The sequence below is a fragment of the Chlamydotis macqueenii genome, chromosome W, assembly GCF_036417535.1.
Source record: "Chlamydotis macqueenii isolate bChlMac1 chromosome W, bChlMac1.mat, whole genome shotgun sequence".
In the NCBI taxonomy this organism is placed as follows: domain Eukaryota; kingdom Metazoa; phylum Chordata; class Aves; order Otidiformes; family Otididae; genus Chlamydotis; species Chlamydotis macqueenii.
The window spans coordinates 45,281,734-45,302,773 of NC_141592.1; the positions used below are offsets into that span (position 1 = coordinate 45,281,734).

Genomic DNA, 21,040 nt, shown 5'->3' on the forward strand with positions numbered 1-21,040 from the left:
CTCCTGATGACCAATAGCGGTCAGTTTGTGATGCAAGCAGACGGAAATAACGTTGTAAACCTAAGCTATATAAGGTCGTGTTACCCCTCAATAAACGCCATTTGCCGTCCACCACACTGGTGTCAGCGAGCTGATGGACCGAGCGGCCTGGGGTTGGTCGCCGTGCCGTTCCTGAACCAGGTCGCCACGCCAACAAAGGCAACATCTATTAAAGTCTGCACATATTTCAACACACACACGGAATACAGATCAAAATACATATATAAAAAGAATGAATAAGCATCCTACAGCTATTTGTAATAAGCTTTTTATCAATCCACCAAAAATATTTCTGAATATATCAAAATCATCACTTTGTTGCAGTTTTTTGTACTCCTTTTTGCAAGTTTTGAATGCTTTTGTGAATAGATTCCGAATAATCAGACAGATTCATGCAGCAAAGCCCATCAAAATCCTGACAACCATGATTTTGTGCTAATAATAAAAAAAGTACTACTGATCTGTTCTGTTACCAACCCGACTACGCCAAAGACACCGCCGAGCAAGAGGATGATGATCAGCCGGGTCAGAGCAGAGAAAGGGGGCAGGCGCAGCACCTTCAGGGCGTCCCCTGTTGTTAATAAAGTGTGCTCTGGGTCCATCCTCTCTCCCTCGCTCCGAGCCACCTCTGTTTATACCCTCAGCAGATTCAGTGAAAGAGTCCTGACTAGACGTTGCTGCACGCGTGGCCAGCGCACACAACAAGGCCTGACCAGACGTTGCTGCACGTGTGGCCAGCACATGCAACAAGGCCTGTCAAATATGTGCTCTACAGGCTAACAGCGGTTCTGTTTTGTAAAGTAGCGTAGTGTATAGAATCTACATCAGTTAGCAGCGTTGATAGTACCAATGCAGTTGTATGCGTTTGCTTAGCAAGCCAACAGCCCAATTTATTTAGTGTAGCTAATGCCTAGGCACTTGCCACACCAGGTGTAAAGACTGAAGCAGCAATAATTTCACCTGGTTTCCAAAACTCTATATTTTCTTGGCAATCAGATTCAAAACTATGTGTACTTCGTTTAGGTCTTTTATGCTGTCTGGATTTTGATATGTGCTCATGTGATTACACCATGCTGTGTCATTGCAATGTATAGATCTTAAAGCATTTACAATCATTACCCCTCTAGTAACATTAGCTCCTGAATAGTTAAAGAAAATAGGCAGAAGTCCATCTTTAGGGATCCCAAAAGTTCCATCTTTTGTAATTTAGCACTCAGCATTCGTGGCTGCTGTTGTTTTACACAGAGTTGCCGTCCTACCGCTATCTGATCTGGCAGATTGACTAAGCATGTTCTGAAAGGCTTATTTGAAGATGATACAGACAGACAAATGGCACCCCACCCTGTGGCACCAGCCATAGTTACCCACACATTTGTTCTTTCCGTGACTGATGGCCATGGAGCTGCCACACAGCTTGTTAACAATCCGACAAACGCAAGGCAGCTTGGAGCGCTGGTCGTACCCATCGTGCAGGGATCCACTTGTTCACTGCTCCTGTAGAAACACAAGCATATCCTTTCCCCCACATCATAAGAGGGAATGGTCCTTCCCAATTACCTGTTTCCAGATTCTTATTTTCGCTCCAACATGTGGGGGGTTTTTTCTGTTTTTTTTTTTGTTTTTGTTTTTGTTTTTTTGAAACCGGTCATATAAGAAAGGATTATTAATTTCCTTTAACATTGTCCATTCAGTGCATTGTATTACATTGACCACATAGGCAGAGTCAGAGACAATATTGAGGGATTCATCTTTTCACTTATACAAAGTTCGTACCTTGAAGGAGATGGTAACCCCTGTTGCAAAGGTCCCATATCCTCAATTACTGAATTTACTGCCCTTAAATCCTGTAAGAGTCATCATTTACCCGATTTTTTCTGTATTACAAACACAGGTGTATTCCAGGAACTGTCTGTTGGCTTTGTATGTCCAAGTTGTAATTGCTCGTCAACTAACTCATTCAAATGGTGCAGCTTTTCTCTTGCTAAAGGCCACTAGTCAACTCAGATGGGAGCATCTGTAGCTATGGCAGTTTTTGGGTAAGCTGCCCCCGCCCCGCCGGATGGAGGGGGGTGGGGGGCGCGCCTGGTGGCGGCCGCGACGAAAGATCCTTAAAGCCACCGTCACAGACAAAACAGACTCGACCTGGGGAAAACTATTCATTTATTACTAAAACCAAAGCAGGATAATGAGAAAGGGAACAAGACAACCTCCTCCCCCTCCCTTAACACCATCTCCACCTCCTTCCCCGGCCCCCTGAGCGGGACTGGGCGGGGAGGGGCGGGGCGAGGGTGGGGGGGAGGTGCGGGAAGGGAAGAGGGAATGGGGGCCAGGGTCGGCCAATCATACGTTACCTTATGCTGCAGTTTACTAAGAGGAAACATACAACAACAAAGTAGAAGAACATTAATATATACAAAATTAACAGTGTACAGTTTCTCACCACTCGATGTCCAAGTGACCGATATTCTGTCTGTTTTGGGGGTTTTTTTGTTTTTGTTTTTTTTGGAGGTTTGGTTTTTGTTTTTTTTTTTTTTGGCCCAGCTTCCTGCACCTGCTCATTAACGAGACTTGGAAAGCCAAACAGTGTCCTTGGTCTCATTCACAAGAACTCATATCAACAGAGCATTTTATCAACATTCTTCACATACAAAATCCAAAGCTTCTGAGAGGAAAATTAACTCCGTCCCTGCTGAAACCAAGACAGTATTCACCCCTTATTTCATACCATTTACTTCATGCTTATGTGCACGCACACACACAAACATGCCACCTCTATAACAAGGAAGCTCCAAAGACTGAAGGCTCCTTTTCAGGATCTATGGGACCTGGATCAAAGGGATTTTCTGGCTCGCTGTTAGTCTTTGTTTCCATGGACGAAGGAGCAGACGGGGTAACGGGTGCTGTTGGATCTCCTTTCTGCGCGTGATTCTTCAAGGCTTCAAACATTACACGCCACACCGGTAATAACTTCTGAACAGCAGGGTCACCCCGCGTTGCACAGTCCCACAGTCTAATACCTATGGTGTTCCAGGAGCCCACCGTATATAGATTACAGAGGTTTGCGTTTGATACATGAGCGGACACCCAAGTCAACAAGCTCTTCAGGTCAGTGTTATTAATAGCACAGTTCTGTTCTTCTAACATTTTTGTTAGACTCGTTAAAACTGATTTATGTTCCTTTGAAGCAGTGCTTCTCGTCGTTCTGGTCTGGAGGACCGCGGCTCTATCACCCACCGCTTTATCCTTGATCTCGGGGACCGCGGCTCTTTTCCCCACTGGGAAAGCACTAGGACCCCTCTCCGCGTCCCGCGACTCCTCGGGCGCCACCTCGAAACTGGCTCCCGCCTCACTATCGCCCCTCCACGAATTTACAAGTGGTGGAGCCGATGGGGCAGAAGGAGAGACAGAGGGCACCCCCGCGTCCTCGCATCCAGGGGGTCGCCCCCTCGGCCCAGGCCCCCCCGGCAAGCAAGGCGCAACACACGGGGGAGCACACCCAAACTCCATCGCTCCTTTATCACTGTCAGAGGCTCTCGGCCGAACCGGGCAGACCACCGGAACGCCACCCCCTGCACGTCTCGACCCCGTTCGTCCCCCTCCCCTTCCGAGGGCCACCCTTCTCCTTTGATTGCAGTTAAAGCCTCAACCCACACTTCGCGCGCCTCTCGAGCCTTAGCCAGCAGTCTTTTCACCGAACCTAACATCTCCAGCCGCGTCGCCACACCCTTCATTCCGACCCCCCCTTCTTCCAGTAACTCTTTCCCCGCCGCCTGTAACAGCGCCACGTCCATCACCTCTCCCGGCTTGTTAATCAAGCCCCTTTTCTGCATCCATAGGATGAACTCCGTCAACGGTGCCCTATGCACCGGACAATTCAGATCTTTACCCAACGCCTTTAATACCTTCACTGTATCAGAGATGGATGCCATCCTAACAGCAGGCATGGACGCACCTGCCCCCTGCACTTGTGGACTCATCCGCATCCAGTGCGTGAATCGCCACGGACCGCCCCTCCTGCATACATGCAGCCCTGCTAACGTTACCCCACAAATTTTAACGATTCTAACAAAAGCGTTAGAGGAACAGAACTGTGCTATTAATAACACTGACTTGAAGAGTTTGTTGGTTTGGGTGTCCGCTCACGTATCAGATGCTAACACCTCTAATATATATACGGTGGGCACCTGGGACACCATAAGTGTTGAACTATGGGACTGTGCAACGCGGGGTGACCCTGCTGCTCAAAAGTTATTACCGGCGTGGCATGTAACGTTTGAAGCCTTAAAGAATCATGCGCAGAAAGGAGATCCGACAGCTCCTGTTACCCCATCTGCTCCTCCACCCGTGGAAACAAAGACTAACAGCGAGCCGGAAAATCCCTTTGATCCAGGTCCCATAGATCCTGAAAAGGAGCCTTCAGTCTTTGGAGCTTCCTCGTTATAGAGGTGTGTCGTGGTTTTGTTAGTGAGGGGGGGCCTAAGGTGGTAGCTTCTGTAGGAAACTGCTAGAAGTCGCTCCCCTTTGGTCAGTGGACTCGGCTGGGCCTAGGGCGGACCTGCTGCTGGCCAAGGCCGAGCCGATTGGTAGCAGAATGTTCCGTGATAACGCCTCTGCGATAATGTATTTAAGAAGGGGAAAACAGAAAAAAAAAAGGAGAAGAGAAGATGTGAAGAAGCTGAGCGGGGGCAGAGGAGCAGAGCGGGAGGTGCGGGCCTCATGGGCCTTGCACGCCTCACCCTCTGGCCTCTTGCCAGGCGGCCGACTGGGCCCGACTCAGTCCGGCCCGGCTGCAAGAAGTGGAGAGAAGATGAGCTGGATGATGTGAAGAGATTCTGAGAGGCACCTGCGTGCCTGTTGTGAAGAACTTTTCTTGTGAGAGCAACAGCTCAGGATGCCAAGGTCAGTGAAGAAGGAGGGGGAGGAGTAATGCGGCTCCTGGCCAAGATTCCCCTGCAGCCTGTGGAAAATATGGAATCTATCAAAAGAATTTCAGCAGTAGTGTTAATAATACTTTTTTTTTTTACTGATTATAGAGATTAGTTATAAGTAAATGAGACTTATTGAAAAAATTAAATAAGTCTCAAAGGGGGGAAATGTTATATGACATTAAATGCTTCATCAATATAATTTTAGAACAATATGATTTTTGAAAATTAAATATCAACATGAGGTGATTCTTGCTAACTATATGTCGTGGTTTTGTAGTCACATAGGCTAAATTTTATATGAAATCTATTAATCCTTAGAGGGAACGGGGAGTTTTAGAATTGTTAAGAAAAAGCAATATTTCATTTGTTAGAAATTAGCCTAGCATGTCTGGGGTAATTAAGAAAGGTGGTAGAACAAAGGTAGGCCTTGAGAATAAGATGTGAAAACAGGCCCTGAACCATCACTTTGGAGCCAGAAAATCAAGGAGCAATGCAACCTGTTCCCAAGACCATATATGGAGATTTTAAGGGGGGGTTCAACCAGCAAATTCGAGGAGGGGGCGCTCTGACGACTCCCAGGACCACCAGAAGACCCTCGACTCAAAAGACTGAGCATGCACAAGTGGGTGGGGAATATGATAATGATTTCTAGGAAAACTGATGATTATATATTAGTATTCCAGGAATTGTTGATAATTATGTATGAAGTTACTGAATATATTCTGTTTGCTTTTTCAGACCGACATGCACGCTAGGTGGAAGGATCGCCCATGCATCCGGCGCTGTTACCGAAATCCGGAATAAAACTCCTTAACAGCAATGAGAAGTTAAGAAGCAGGCACTTCTTTATTGCAGCGCTGGGCGCACGGGGGATCGCTCCACCTAGCGTGCATACCTGTTCGATCCAACAGCACAGGTTAAATACACATTAATTATACATATTCAGTAAATTTCTGAGAAATATTATACATAAACATCAACTTTCCGAGAAATCATTATAATATTCCCCTCCCACTTGCGCATGCTCAGTCTTTTGAGTCGAGGGTCTTCTGGCGGTCTTGGTGATCGTCGTGACGCGCGGAAAGCAGACTCCACAATCTGTAAGATTGTAAAGTAGGCATGTTTATTCGGCACCGGGCGGCACGGGGGGTAGTCCCGCCAAAATCGTGCGCGCCTGGCGTGGCAATTCACTTTGAATTTTATACAACCAAGTGTTACATATACATGAAGTTAAAAAAAACACGCCTATACATATGCATGAGCTATCCCCGCTCCGTATTAAAATTAGTTCCAAGAGGTCATTTAGGTATTATAATTAGTTCCAAGAGGTCATTTAGGTATTACAATTAGTTCCAAGAAGTCATTTGGCCAGTTTTAGTTGGCTCCTGAAGGAGGCCCCTTGGTTCTTATCAGGACTGTCCTTGTGCGGGAGGTGCAGGACTTCTCACTTCAGATAAAGAGTTCAAAGCACAAAGCAAGGCCCCTCGGTTGGGGAATGCAAGACTTCCCCCCCCCCCGGGTAGTTTTTACAATAGCTAGTTAGCAAAGCATAAAGCGCCATTTATATTAGCATGCACAGCAATAATCAATAAATGCCATATCTATTAAAGTTTCCTTAGCCCCTCTTCTCATTCCCCCCTTTTCTAGAGAATTAGTAAATTCTTTTACTATACCTAATTCTGGCACAATGTTTATTTATTTTGCACTTTCTCAAAGTATTGGTTAGACTCAAGCCTCTGTCGTAATTGGTTTTTCTTCCAATTACTATAGGAATTTCCCGTGCTCTGGAAACACCAGAAGCCACACTGAACTGTTATAAAAAGGATTATGAACAAAGTTATAATTATAATTGTTCTGCAGAAATGTGTTACTTTCCCATGCCCCGACTTTACTTGTCAGGATAACGACTAGCGTATAAGTTTTTGAGGCTGTACTTGTGTGACCCTCCATGTAGACTTCGGTGCTCTTTTTACCCTGGTGTGGTGTATCCAGGCACTCTGTTCTCTGATCTTGATTGCTGTGAAGGAGGTGAGGAGTACCTGATACGGTCCTTCCCACTGTGGTTCCAGGGTTTTTTCTGCAAGAGACTTTACATATACATAATCTCCAGGTTGTATATCATGTACAGGTTCATCTAGACCTCTTCCCCGGGTCCCAATTACATGCTTTCCAATTCTATTGAGCTGTTTGCTCAATGCCACCATGTAGGAAGTCATAATTTCGTCCCCAATTTGCATAGATATCCCTTTTTGTATTCCATAGGGTCGTCCATACAAAATTTCAAAGGGGCTCAGTCCTTCCCTCGCCCTTGGTCTTGTTTGTATATGCAAAAGGGCTAAAGGGAGAGACTGAGGCCATGTCAGGTTTGCTTCTTGTTTCAATTTCACAATTTGCTGTTTGATTAAGTGGTTCATTTTCTCCACTTGGCCACTCGACTGAGGGCGATACGGGGTATGAAGTTGCCAATCTATACCTAAATGGTGGCTGATTTGTTGCACTATTTTTGAGACAAAATGTGGTCCTCTGTCTGAGGATATGGTTGCTAGAACCCCAAAACGTGGTATTATCTCTTGTACCAATACTTTAGTTACCTCCAGAGCCTTGGCTGTCCTAGTTGGGAACGCTTCTGGCCAACCTGAAAAGGTGTCAGTTAATACCAGTAAATATCAGTACCCCCCTTTTCTTGGAAGTTCTGTAAAATCAACCTGCCATTGTTGTCCAGGCCCACTGCCCTTCCCAATCTGGCCCATTTCTGGTTTGGGAGTATTTTTTGGATTAGTCTGGAGGCAAAGGTCACACTGTTGAGTCACCTGTCTCACTGTGGTATATAAGTTTCTAGCCACGATTTCCCTTATCAAATGTTTATACAGAGCCTCTGTTCCCCAATGCCTTTTTCTATGTTCCTCCCGTATCAAGTGCCACAGTAAACAAGAGGGAATAATCATTCTTCCCTGTGGGGTATAAGCCCACCCCTCTTCATTATATGACCCTTCTAAGTCTGTAATAAGTTTCTGATCTTCTTTGGTATATTTCGGCTTACCTTCTAGAGAGATTTGTCTATCAGGAATTAGAGCCCCTTCTATTTTTATTTTCGTTTTGGCCACTTGTTTTGCCTCTCTGTCCGCCAGCTCATTCCCTTTTTCCAAATCTGAGCTCACTTTCTGGTGTGCCTTAATATGCATAATTGCCACTTTCTCAGGGAGTTGGACAGCTTCTAGTAGCTTCAGAATTTCTTCTGCATGTTTGATATTTTTCCCTTGGGAGTTCAATAAGCCTCTTTCTTTCCAAATTGCTCCATGTGCGTGCACAACTCCGAAGGCATATTTTGAGTCCGTGTAAATGTTCACAGTTTTGCCCTGGGCCAACTCCAGGGCTCGGGTTAGGGCAATTATTTCTGCCTTCTGTGCGGAGGTGTTCATGGGCAAAGGCCCTGATTCTATTACCTCTTGACTGGTGGTGATGGTGTATCCTGCATATCGATTGCCATTCAAGGCATAGCTGCTCCCGTCTGTGAACCAGTTTTCCCCGTTTTTTTTATGGGGCTATCCTTCAGGTCTGGGCGGCTTGCATATGTTGCTTCAATGGTTTCCAAACAGTCATGATGCACCAGTTCTCCTGTGTTCCCACTGAGAAAAGAAGCTGGGTTGACAATGTTAGTGACCACGATTTCCACATCATCCTGTTCCACTATCACAGCTTGATATCGCAGGAATTTTTGTGGAGAGAGCCAGTGCCCACCCTTTGCTTCCAGTACTGCTGACACTGCATGGGACACCAAAACAGTCATTTTCTGGCCCAGAGTAAACTTTTGGGCTTCCTGTATGTTCAGTATCACAGCTGCAACCGCCTGTAGGCATCCAGGCCAGCCCTTTGCAGTCGTGTCTAACTGCTTAGAGAGGTAGGCAACTGCCCGTCGATGCGGACCCAGATCCTGTACCAATATTCCTAGGGCAATGCCCTGCTTTTCATGAGAGAAAAGAAGAAACGGCTTACTCACATCTGGGAGTCCTAAGGCCGGGGCTGACATCAGAGTCTTTTTCAGTCGCTCAAAAGCTTGTTCAGCCTCCTTATTCCATTCAAGGTGTTTCTGCTCAGTCGCTGTCAGCGCATACAGTGGTTTAACAAGCAGTCCATAATTGTAAATCCACAATCGACACCACCCTGTCATTCCCAGAAAGGTTTGCAACTCCTTTACTGTCTGGGGTTTCTGAGTTTGGCATATCACCTCTTTGCGGGCCTGCCCCAAAGTTCTCTGCCCCGCACTAATTTCATAGTCCAAATAATTCACTTTACGTTGCATTACCTGGGCCTTCTTCTTGGACACCCGGTATCCTTGGAGTCCTAAGAAGTTTAACAGACTCACCGTCCATGCCATACAGTCTTCCTCTGTCCTGGTGGCAATCAGGATATCATCCACGTACTGCAACAATTTTCCTTTCTCAGACGGGGTTTCCCAGGATTCTAGGTAAATCCTTGCGGCAACACCGTCCAAGTGAGCTGGGTCTTCCGACCACTCTTAGGATTTTCCCATTCGAATGCAAACAATTTTTGACTGGCTTTGTGGAGAGGGAGGCAAAAGAAAGCATCCTTCAAATCTAAGACAGTAAACCAAATTAGATCAGGTGTTAACGCAGTCAGCAGGGTATATGGATTCGCCACTACTGGGTAGAGGTCTTTTTTCGCTCTTCCCGGTACGTTGGTAGCCCATACCCCTGGGTACACTTGATTTAGGATTTCCTCGTTAATTTTTTCTTCTGAGGGAAGACCGGTTAAAGCTAGACTCAACATTTGAACGCATTGTTGATCCTCTACCTCCAGAGCAATTTCTCCTCCTTCAAATGTGATCCTTGCTCCCAACTGCTCCAACAAATCTCTTCCCAAAAGTGCCCCTGGGGAGCTGGGCATATACAAAAACCTGTGGATGCCCCATTGTTTTCCCAATTTGCATTCTAGAGGCTCACAAAAACATGCCTTTTCACTTTGGCCAGTCGCCCCCTCCACCATAACATAATCATTCCCTAGGGGCATCAAGGCTTGATTCAAAACAGAGTATGTTGCCCCTGTATCTATTAAGAATTCTACTTTTTCTTGTTTTTCCCCTAGCTTAATTATAACCAGTGGATCCGCTAGGGTAGACTCCCCAGGTTCCCGTCAGTCTTTCCCTACGTGGGCTATTGTTCTTCCTGTGTGAGCCCTTTGGCCCCCTTTCTTATTCTTTGGGCATTCCCTCTTCCAGTGACCAAAATTCTTACAGAAAGCACACTGATTTTTACCCACACGAGGCAGGTTCCGTTTAATCCCTTTTTCCCTTTCCTCCCGCATGACAGCTATCAGCTTCTTTTGCCCTTGCCTATATTCTTCCTCTCTGTTACTAAACACTCTCCATGCTTCATCCAGCAGCACTTCTAAATTCCTGCTTTCTGTGGGGCGTAACTTTGCGTCTTATATCTCCTGTGGATTGACCCAAGAATAGGGAGATTAATTGTTGTATTCCTACCTCTGACCCAGGATCCAGCGGTGTGCTACGGCGCATCACGTCCCTCAATCGATCCAGGAATTCAGATGGGGACTCGGAAGGGCTCTGTCCGATTGCATACAAAGCTGACCAATTTATAGTTTTGGGGATTGCCTTCTCCATTCCCTTTAAAATCCATTCCTGGTACTCCTGCAATTTTTCCATATGTGCAGATCTATTAACATCCCACTTTGGATCTTGGAGGGGGAAATGTTCCTTAACGTTCCCTCCTGTAACTTTATAATGGTCTTCGGCCAGATTCCCTGCTGTTCTTAAAACTAGCTGCTTCTCTGTTTCAGTCAGATAGTCCAATGATAATTGTATATCCTTCCAATCAGGATTATGTTGCTTTATAATAAATTGGAAATGCTTAGTTACACTTACCGGGTCACTCCTATAATCTTTTGCAATCTTTTTCCATTCCCCTAGGTCAGCAGTAGAAAAGGGTACTTTAATTAACATCGTCCCACCATCCGGTCCCACCGCCTCCCGGAGAGGTGCTTGAAAAACTGTTGGCCTAGTACGGGAAGATACGGGACTGTCCGGGGGAGTCGAAGCTCTGTCCGAGTCCACATCCTGTTCCTGTGGTCGAGGGGGAGGCTTAAACAAATAAGTTAAATCTTGTTCTGGCACCTGATGAATCTTACTTGCCTTAGTACATCTTTGTCCGATACTACATGCCGAACAACACCGCCTCAGTTTACCTCTGAGCTCCTTGTTGTTTTCTCACTCAAGCGCGAGTACCATAGGGTTCTGTGGGGGCACCATTCCACAGCCCCTTTGCCATTCCGGGTGGTTTCGGAGGGTGAAAAACATATCTGCATACGAAACCTCATCCCATTTTCTTTCTCTTCTTAAAAACAATATTAGTTGTAAAAGGGTGTTATAATCTATTGACCCATTAGACGGCCACTTAGCCTCACCCTCCAGCTTATACAACGGCCACCATTGATTGCAATATTTGATAAGGGTCTTTTTACTTTCCGTACTTCCAGTCCCAGCAATATCTTTCCAGTGAGCAAGTATGCAACCCAGAGGACTTTTCTTTATTATTCCTCCACTCTGACCCCCTCCCATACTTATTAATTTATTATTTATCCTTCTTTTGTACACAAACACAGCCCTTTCTTTCTTATCCCAGTCTAAATTTTACACCCAGGATGCTCGAAATTCCAGCCAAACTCCACTCACAACTTTTCACCACAACACTTACACTCCAGAACAAAATATAGGTTTACGAGAGTTACCGTGGTGTAAAGGACCGTCAGGGTCCCACCACAAGGGAACAAAGGAATCTACAATGACATAACACAATAAACTACTACCGTGGTTACAAACACACTTTTTGGATCCAATTCAATCTTTGCACACAAACAATACAATTTACATAGACTCACAGTGTTCACACTCTCGTGAACGTCCGCATACTCACAGTGGTCACACAATCACACAAGAAACTTGGGAAAGAGGAAAGTCCCCTTGCCCTCCAGCCCACCCCAGAAGAATCTGGGCGGCTAGGGGCGGCTGGACAGACCCCACGCCACACACACAGTCACAGCCTTGCTGGGATTCCCGAGACTCACTCACGCTTTCACAACACAGGTGTTTACACCATAGAAGGTCCTGCACGCAACATAGAATTTTTACCATGCAACATAGATCACACACACACACACAAGAATCCTTCACGCAGACACTATGGCTCAGCAAGTCCAAATCAGTAGCCAACACAAAATGCCTTATTACAAGAACCAAAAATCGATACCAGCAAAACACAGACTAATTTGATCTATTCCCAGGATCACTAGTGGTCACTCTATCGGTCAGTGAGTCCCCAACTGGAGCCCCAAACCAACCTGGGTACCCACCCAAAGGGGACTATGCTGCACGCCAGACGTCTCTGCGCGATTTACCAGCTGCCCCGGCCACGCGTACGACTTACAGGCCCCTATCGTTAAACATACCGTTTGGTCCGCGGCTTCAGGAGGTTGTTGTCTGCTCCCGTGGTGAGCGGCTGGCAGCGGAGGCTCCTCCGAGGAAAGTGCTCGGGGCGCGCCTAGGAGAGTCCGCTCCGCAGTCGATCCCACAGCCAAGCAGAGAGCCTCCTGCCTGGCTCGCCAAACTGACGCGCAGAAAGCAGACTCCACAATCTGTAAGATTGTAAAGTAGGTATGTTTATTCGGCGCCGGGCAGCACGGGGGGTAGTCCCGCCAAAATCGTGCGCACCTGGCGTGGCAATTCACTTTGAATTTTATACAACCAAGTGTTACATATACATGAAGTTAAAAAAACACGCCTATACATATGCATGAGCTATCCCCGCTCCGTATTAAAATTAGTTCCAAGAGGTCATTTAGGTATTATAATTAGTTCCAAGAGGTCATTTAGGTATTACAATTAGTTCCAAGAAGTCATTTGGCCAGTTTTAGTTGGCTCCTGAAGGAGGCCCCTTGGTTCTTATCAGGACTGTCCTTGTGCGGGAGGTGCAGGACTTCTCACTTCAGATAAAGAGTTCAAAGCACAAAGCAAGGCCCCTCGGTTGGGGAATGCAAGACTTCCCCCCCCTCGGGTAGTTTTTACAATAGCTAGTTAGCAAAGCATAAAGCGCCATTTATATTAGCATGCACAGCAATAATCAATAAATGCCATATCTATTAAAGTTTCCTTAGCCCCTCTTCTCAGTCGGAGCGCCCTCTCCTCAAATTCGCTGGTCGAACTCCTCCTCAAAATCTCCATATATGGTCTTGAGAACAGGTCGCGATGCTCCTTGATTTTCCTGGCTCCAAAGTGATGGCTCAGGGCCTATTTTCACAGGTGGTGTTTGGGACTTACCATTGTTTTAACGACATGCTAGGCTAACTTCTAACAAATGGGTATTATAATATCTCTAAGATTCCCATTCCCTCTAAGGACAAATAGATTTCATATAAAATTTAACCTACGTGACTACAGTTCTACAGTTAGCAAGAATCACCTCATATTGATATTTAATTTTCAACGTTTATGTCATGTAACAGCGCCGCAATAAAGAATGCCTGCTTCTTAATGCTACATTGGTGTTAAGGAGTTTGATTCCTGATTTCAGTGACAATGGTGCAGACCACCTAGCCTGAGCTGCAGCCTTTGCTCTCAGATGAGTGCCCACCATTCTGCCTTGAGGGTCATATAGGATGAGGGCCCTTGATTGGTGCCCGGATACTGGGTTGTGTGTGCCTCGGGTCTCCCTCTCGCCCTCCCCCCTTTCGCAGAGGGGACGCCTTCCCTATGCACCCTTCCGCGCAAACCGCCGCGCCGCGCCCTGTTTGCCCGCCCTAGTCGCTGGCGCTTCCTAAGGGCTTCCTTTATACTTGGGCGGGGGGGGGGGAGGGAAGAGGGCTGGGCCGCCTTTGCCCCTGGTTCCGCCCAGGTCTCGTCAGCCGCTCTCGCGCGAGCAGCGGGCTCCTGAGGGCTCGTGGCGCCTCTCTCGGCTCCCCCCCTGAGCTTCCCCGGTTCGGGAAACCTCTCTGTGCGCTGCGCTGGGACGCGCCGCTGCGGATCGTGCCGGCACTGAAGCTGTTGCCTCGGCAACATGTTAGATACATGCAAAAAATATATCAAGCACTGCACATACTCTTGGAGAAGCATGGGTTAAAACATAACTATATTAATGTAGTCTTGAAGAACACAACAAATTAAATAATAGTTTTTGCTTGTAAAAGTTGAAAATAAGCTTACCTGAACCAAAGGTCTTGAAAGCATCCCGACTTTGAAAATACTGCTTGCTTTTTTACATATCAACGTATAACATGTTTATTCCAGGAAAAAGAGTCCATACCTTACTCATATGTGTTTTTGAAGAGGAAGGAATAAAAAAACCCCACAAACCAACCACACCCCTCCCCCCCCCCCCCCCCCCCCCCCCCCCGCAAACAAACCCTTCACAAAAACCACTTCTCATGATTTCATGATTGTGATGTACAGAGGAAAAAAAAAATATATCTGTATTTGGATCATATGTTCCTTAGTTAAAAAAACAAACAAACAAACAACAAACCACAGCTGATCTTGTATATGGTAAAAATAATAAGTCCTAATGTATACTAAACCAAGCAAGTAAGTATTTAAGTTTAGATCAAGTTATTCTTCCCCTTCCCTCCCCCAAGGGAAATTTTATGGGACAGTTCCCCATTACATTTTAAATTTCCATTAGGATACTTTTAAAATCAATTTTATTGTAGCCAAAACATTGTTCATATACCTGTACGTAAAATAAGCTATGATATATACACAATATTTTAAGATACAGGGCATAAGTTTACAATTTTTGGCAGATTCTGTTTAACTAAATGGAACTTTAGTAATTGGAGAAACTAAACTTCCTTATTTTGGTACAAATGTTTTGTGTTCCCCTGTATTCTAACCATACTTAAACTGATTTAATAAACTAACATTAATGTGTAACATCTCACTGTTTTCTATTATGTTCTGATTCTAGACAGAATTTTTCATATGCTTCTTCAATTTCTGGATCCATCTTGTCATCAAGATCATCAAAATACCTAAAAAAGACCACACTAAAAAAATGTTAAGTTTACATACAGATTTTCAGAAACAGTTAAATATTTATGTAGATGTTAAGATTAAAACAGAGCTTTATAAATAGTAGTTAACTATGACATTTACTAAGAGGGGATGAAGAAGAAAAAAAATTATGGGTACTAGGAAAACAAACAGAAACCTCAAAGCAGCATAGATCTGTACAAATTGCTACAGTGTTTGTCACCATTTTAGATCATTTTATGCTGCCCACAGGTTAAGAGACAGAAATAGTTTCCAAGATGACAGAAAAATGCAATAATGCAATGCAAGCTTTCAAAAATTTAATAATGCGTTTGCAGTGATGTATTTACAAAAAACATAATTAGCATCATATTAGCATAATTTTGGTTGGTTAACATCCTAGTTCAAATACTACACCAACTGTCTTGGTTGCACACTAGTCAGAAAAATATATTTATAGAGAAAATCTGTATTCCTATTTGTTGATATATAAAATAATGCAACCTTAGTTCATCTCCCTTTTGCATCTGCGTTATATTACCTTCTGGTAACCAGTCTTCTCATTTAGGTTAGAGAAAAGACTGGATCCCATTAATGATAATCAGTATTGTGCAGAGTGGAGACTACCACAGAGTTTCAAAATAAAGCTGGGAAGCGATAGGGATCACTTAACAGCTTGCTTTCTCCTCACAGTTATTGTGAAGTAACTTGAGTGTTCCTTGTTTTCTCTAGGTCCAACTGCAGCATTCATCACCATAAACTAGGACAACGGAATTGTAGTTTGAACATGATAGTGTATATAATTCTAAATAGCCTTAAAAAAAGTCAGCAGCTATTGACTCTCAAAAAGTGTGTATTAGTTTCAGGTGCCCAGTTTATTACCTTCTGTGCCTTAGTACCAAACAAGGGAATTGGGATCTCTCACCTGCATGGAGGCCATAAATCGTGTATTTTGCACAAAACCACAGTGAAGTGCAACAGAAACATATAAGGAAAGTATTTTTTCTTGAGCATGGCGCATTAAAGAAGCAGTCTACATATTTATTTTATTTGTTCTTCCTTTCCTGTAGAAGTGCAGACTTGAGAAGGAACTCAACATAGAACCCTTTCTCCCTGATGTCAGTCGTGAGAAATAGCTGACAGAGGATCAGGATAGATTTGTCTAAGCTTTTCTTAAGCCTTCAACAAAGAAGGTTCCACAGTCACCTTGCATGAAGGCTGACTCAGTCTTCCACATATCACTCTTCAGATTTGCTGTGTTTAACTGCTGTCTGTCTCCATTTCGCATTTAATTTGTTCTAAGCACAGAAGTTCACAAGGGTAGTTTTTTTCCACAGTATGAGCTTGTTGACTTCTGATATCTCTAATTTATCTTCCAAAATTCCTGCAACTCCCCTCAGCTAGGTGCCATCTAAAAGTTGTCTAATTTACTAACAAAAATATCGATCCAGACCAGCACACTTATCACACATAAAACACAACCCTGAAAATGTTTTCGGGTATCAAATCATGATCTGAAAGTCCTCCTTCAACCAGATGAGTACAAAGCTCAGAGCAATTTTAGACATTTTTTTTTACTGGTTTCATATCAAGTTCTTAAAAACCAGTGTTGGAAAGTCAGACTATATTCCCGTCTATTGCTTTCCCTTTTGCCATTAGGTTGCTTTTCTTGTTCTACAGGAATACTGAATAGCCATTTAATTGAGGGAATACTACTTATCCTGAGGGGAGAAGCTTAACAACCTCCTCCCTTTGAAAGACACTGAAATTTTTGTAATTATCTCTAGTTAGGATGTGTATGCACATCAGTTGAATTCAGGTTGCCTCACTACCAACACCTAAAGGTCTGGTGCTTCATTTTGCTTGCAAATTTATTTTGTTTTTTAAATGCAGAAGAGTATGTTTGTACATGTGCAAAAATATCTGAAATTTAATTGCCCTACTCAGTTGGATAAATATAAAATTTGTTTTAAACTTGTGCGATTACAAATCAACTTACATCTGAACAAATACATAGCTTCCATTGTAGGGCTAAATAATAATTATATTATTTAGTTTCATTTTTGTCAAGATTGGATTTCTAAGTCTGCAGTAAAAGTATCTAGTGTTAAAAAAAAAAAATAAAATACTCAAAAAGAAAACATACTGATCTCCAGGTCCTGATAGATCTGTTCCATTTTCTTCATAATCTGAAAACAAATCCTCTCTTTCAAGCAGCTCTTGGTATTTTTCTTGGTAATCTGGCATAGTAAAAATGAGACCAAGTAATAGATAAATAAGACTAGTCCTCTAAATTAACATACATCTATACAGTTTGAATAGTCTATTTAATGAAAACATAAACAGCATGAAACATATTATAGAAAAAACTCTTGCTACAGTGTTTTCTCAGGACATCAATCAAGCTCTAAGAATGATACCTATCTTCCCAGAGAACTGTAAAGGTAGTCACAGATGTCTTTACCTCGAATGATGTCATGCCACGTTGCACTCAGAAACCAAGGAAGAAACAAATCCTTTTGCTATTAACAATGGACAAACAAAAGAAGACTTGAAGATTTCTGGTTTTGCCCCCCCCCCCCCCCCCCCCTCAAACATTTACCTTCTTTTAACACAGAATAAGGCATGCGTTACACAAAGCCAGGAATTCAAACATAATTTTGTCTTTTAAGTTGTATGAGTTTCAGATATTTTAAGAACAACTTTTTATGTACTTCAACAGGACATAAACTTAATGAAAACTTTTTCAAGAAGATTGAGAAGATGGGTATACTAAGCTTGTGACATACCTGGATCTGCTGCAGTGAAAGGAACACCATCAGAAGTGTAAAATGTTGGTTCATTCTAAGAATAAAGTTATACAGTAAGTTATATGTGTTCAGAGAGACAGTTGTTTGTAGCTTTCAGCTATGCGATTGTGATTCAAGTTAAATTCACATTAAATAAAGGAACTGAAGCGTCAGTACGTTCTTACCATAAAATAGTTTGGGTCATTTTCAGGGGTAGCTTCTGTATATGGAGAAGTTCCATGAACTCTACCCCAGTTACTAGATCGTAGTTCTACTAGTTTCAGAAGCATATGTTTCACATCTCTGAAATAAGCAGAAGCACCACAAAAGTTAGAATGTTTTGTGCTAAGCGATAACTGGGCTATATCTTGCATATACTAGATTAGCTAAATCTCAAAAAAGCTCCAAAAAGGACAAAATTTGGTCTAGATAATTTTGAGTTAGTTTTTTTTTTCCTGCAAGTCTAGATGCTTTATGTGTCTCTCTCAATTATGAGACACTCACTCTCTCCACTTCCTCTGTGGTGAAGTAAGGAGTCCATACAAAATAGTGCTTGCTATAGTATTTAAATCAAGATACCAAACCTGCAGCACAAGTTGAGGAACAAATCCTTTTCTTATAAAAGGATAGTACTGGGGAAAACAGGGGGTGATCTTCAAATTGTATTTTAATTATCTAATTATCTAATTTACACTCTCTAAATCACATTGAAATTCTGTAGTCAACAGCGAAAAGTAATGTCTCCAATGCATTAGATGCCACCACCTATTTGATCTCTAAAATAAGATTAATTGCTTTCTTCTTTTAAGCAAGTCCATGGAGAAAAGTTCAGTGAGTCTCATTAAGGGGAGAAAAATAAAAAAAAACCCCACCACACAAAAAACCCCCACAACATTCAGTTGTTTCCTTTATTAAAAGAAGTTAATGCTTCTGTATCTTTGAAGCCTCGTGCTTGTGCTATCTATTTTCTTTGGTTTCTGAAGCAAGAGTTTCCTCATCTTCCCTGGGAGGCAACTAAATTACAACCAGTAGATGCTACCAGCTACCTGGTGTCCTCCCTCCATATGGCAAGAGATCAGGTCACAATGTCTGAACCTCTCTATAGGTTTTTAGTAAGTTTGCAAGAAGCTGAGGATGAAACACAGCAGAATAAGATAACCACATGCATGCAGTTGATTGCAAATTAAGAAGCAGAATACATTAGCCAACCACTTATTCTTTTCCAGCTTGTAGTAAGAACCTGCCAAAAAGATACGTTCTCCAGGAGGGGAGGGAATGGGAAGCATATTCCATTTTGCCCTTACATTTATAGTGATTTGTATACTATATTTAATGTTGTTAAATTTAGATTTTAAAGTATAAACTATTCTATGATTCTAAGCTGATAGTTTTCTTCTTTAGATTCATGACCAGAATAGCAAAGTGGTGTCAAACATCACAAGACATTTGGCCCATCATAGGGCCAGATTGGATGGGGCCCTGAGCAACCTGATGTAGTGGAAGATGTCCCTGCTCCTTGCAGGGGGGTTGGACTAGATGACCTTTAAAGATCCCTTCCAACCCAAACTATTCTATGATTCTATGAGATATCGCCACTATTGTATTTTTGTAATTATACATGCTTTTAGACCCTGAAGCACTTAAGGGAGATTTCAACATCTAAAGGTTTAAAAAACAAAACAAAAAACCATCAAACCAAAAAACCACAAGTGGAACATCCCTCTCTAGTAAAAGATAAAGAAAAATCAAAATAAAACAAAAAATTAAACAAACAGTCCCGCAATTGAAAATTACTTTTTATTACATGGGAAGTGACCTAAATATCACCTTACTTTTCATAAACAAAAGTTTTTAAGGCAATGTTTTGGACATGTTCGTTATTCTTGAAGATTTTTAAGGTGTTCTGTTTAATATAAAAACAAAACACTGCACATAAATTTATCTTCTCACCTGCTACAGTTTGCATCCAACACAACATTTTCAATTCTCTGAATAATTTCCTCCATATCATTCTTTCCTTTTTCTTTCCAGGCATCTTCTAAAACTAAGCCTGTCAACTAAAGACAAGTGATTAGTAATTATCTTTTTTTTTAAAGTAAACTATAAAACTTTAAGAAACTGTCAACAGAAGAGATTCTGTAACAATCCATAACATTTAGATGCATCGTGCAACTACCTGAGGGTTGAAGGTCCTAATCTCCTACATCTTTTTGCTAAACAAATTAATAGATCTTGTAAATAGTTTAGACTACAGACAGTATTGTAACTCTATGTCCAATGTTTATGTTACCTAGAAGTTCACAGCCACTTCCCTCCTTTCAGTCTTGAAGCAATTCTTCAACGATTTAATTACACTGTGAAACAGTCACATTACAACAAAATGTGTACATGTAACAATTTTTTAATATTGCAGTGATTTCTTGTGAAAAATCATTATGCTTCATCATCTTTCTGAAGTTGTGCATCAGTGGGACACGGAGATTGCATTTGACCATACTGTTACTTGGGTCACGTCGACACAGAAATAATGCAACATTCTGAATCTCGTTTGAAAGGACTAACAGCATTTGTCAGATCTTAATTGCTTTAAGTACATGCTATGAAAAAAAAAGAGATCATATTTTTGCAGATGATACCACAGGCTTACCTGAGAATAACAATAGGTTAGTAAGCTTTAGAAAGACTTCAAGTCAACATACCTAGCATCGGATAAATATTACATGATCCAAAAATGCTTAGAATGGTATCTGATGATACAAAGGAATAAACCACAAAGATAAAAGCAAGCATCTTGGTCAGCACTTGTTTCACATTCCCAGTTTTCTACTTCTGTCCTGCCTTGACCCTAGGTAATTAGATAACAGCACCAAGAAGGTTTAATTAAAAATAAATATATTGCAAAGCAAACGGGTTAAAAATCTGTATCTATCACTATATTAAATGGAAAGGACAACGGGAGACATTTATTGCTTCAGTAGTGAAACCAAGGTTTCATGAGGTAGCCCAGTCTAGCTACAGATATACTCCACCATTTGTAGATATTTTAAGACATCAGAAAACACGTGCATTTAAAAAAAAACAAAAAACACCAAACAAAAACCAAACAAGAAACCCAAACACACATCCCCACAAAAAAAAACAAAAACAAAAAAAAAAAACAAAAAAAACCCAAACCCACAAAACTGTCTTTTACTCTGGAATAGACACTGAAGCCAAATAAATATTTCTGT

The 21,040-nt window shown here is 42.6% G+C and overlaps 1 protein-coding gene and 1 pseudogene across 1 annotated transcript; both read right to left on the bottom strand.

The window, feature by feature from the left end:
* The window catches only part of LOC147596740 (NAD(P) transhydrogenase, mitochondrial-like), a 99,573-nt pseudogene that overhangs the window by 37,524 nt on the left and 41,009 nt on the right, over positions 1-21,040 (bottom strand).
* On the bottom strand, positions 14,877-19,850 carry LOC147596741 (polyadenylate-binding protein-interacting protein 1-like). The gene is made up of 5 exons (XM_086769551.1): positions 19,761-19,850; positions 17,996-18,113; positions 17,811-17,865; positions 17,168-17,261; positions 14,877-15,035 (listed from the first exon to the last, which is right to left on the bottom strand). The coding sequence occupies exons 1-5, from the start codon at positions 19,814-19,816 to the stop codon at positions 14,927-14,929; spliced, it is 432 nt and encodes a 143-aa protein (XP_086625677.1). The 5' UTR covers positions 19,817-19,850; the 3' UTR covers positions 14,877-14,926.

Coding starts and splice junctions, on each gene's coding strand:
- LOC147596741 (XM_086769551.1), bottom strand. CDS start 19,816: ATGGAGGAAATTATTCAGAGAATTGAAAATGTTGTGTTGGATGCAAAC. Junction 17,866..17,995: donor ATGACCCAAACTATTTTATG/GTAAGAACGTAC, acceptor CTTTATTCTTAG/AATGAACCAACATTTTACAC. Junction 15,036..17,167: donor CTATCAGGACCTGGAGATCA/GTATGTTTTCTT, acceptor ACATTTTTTTAG/TGTGGTCTTTTTTAGGTATT.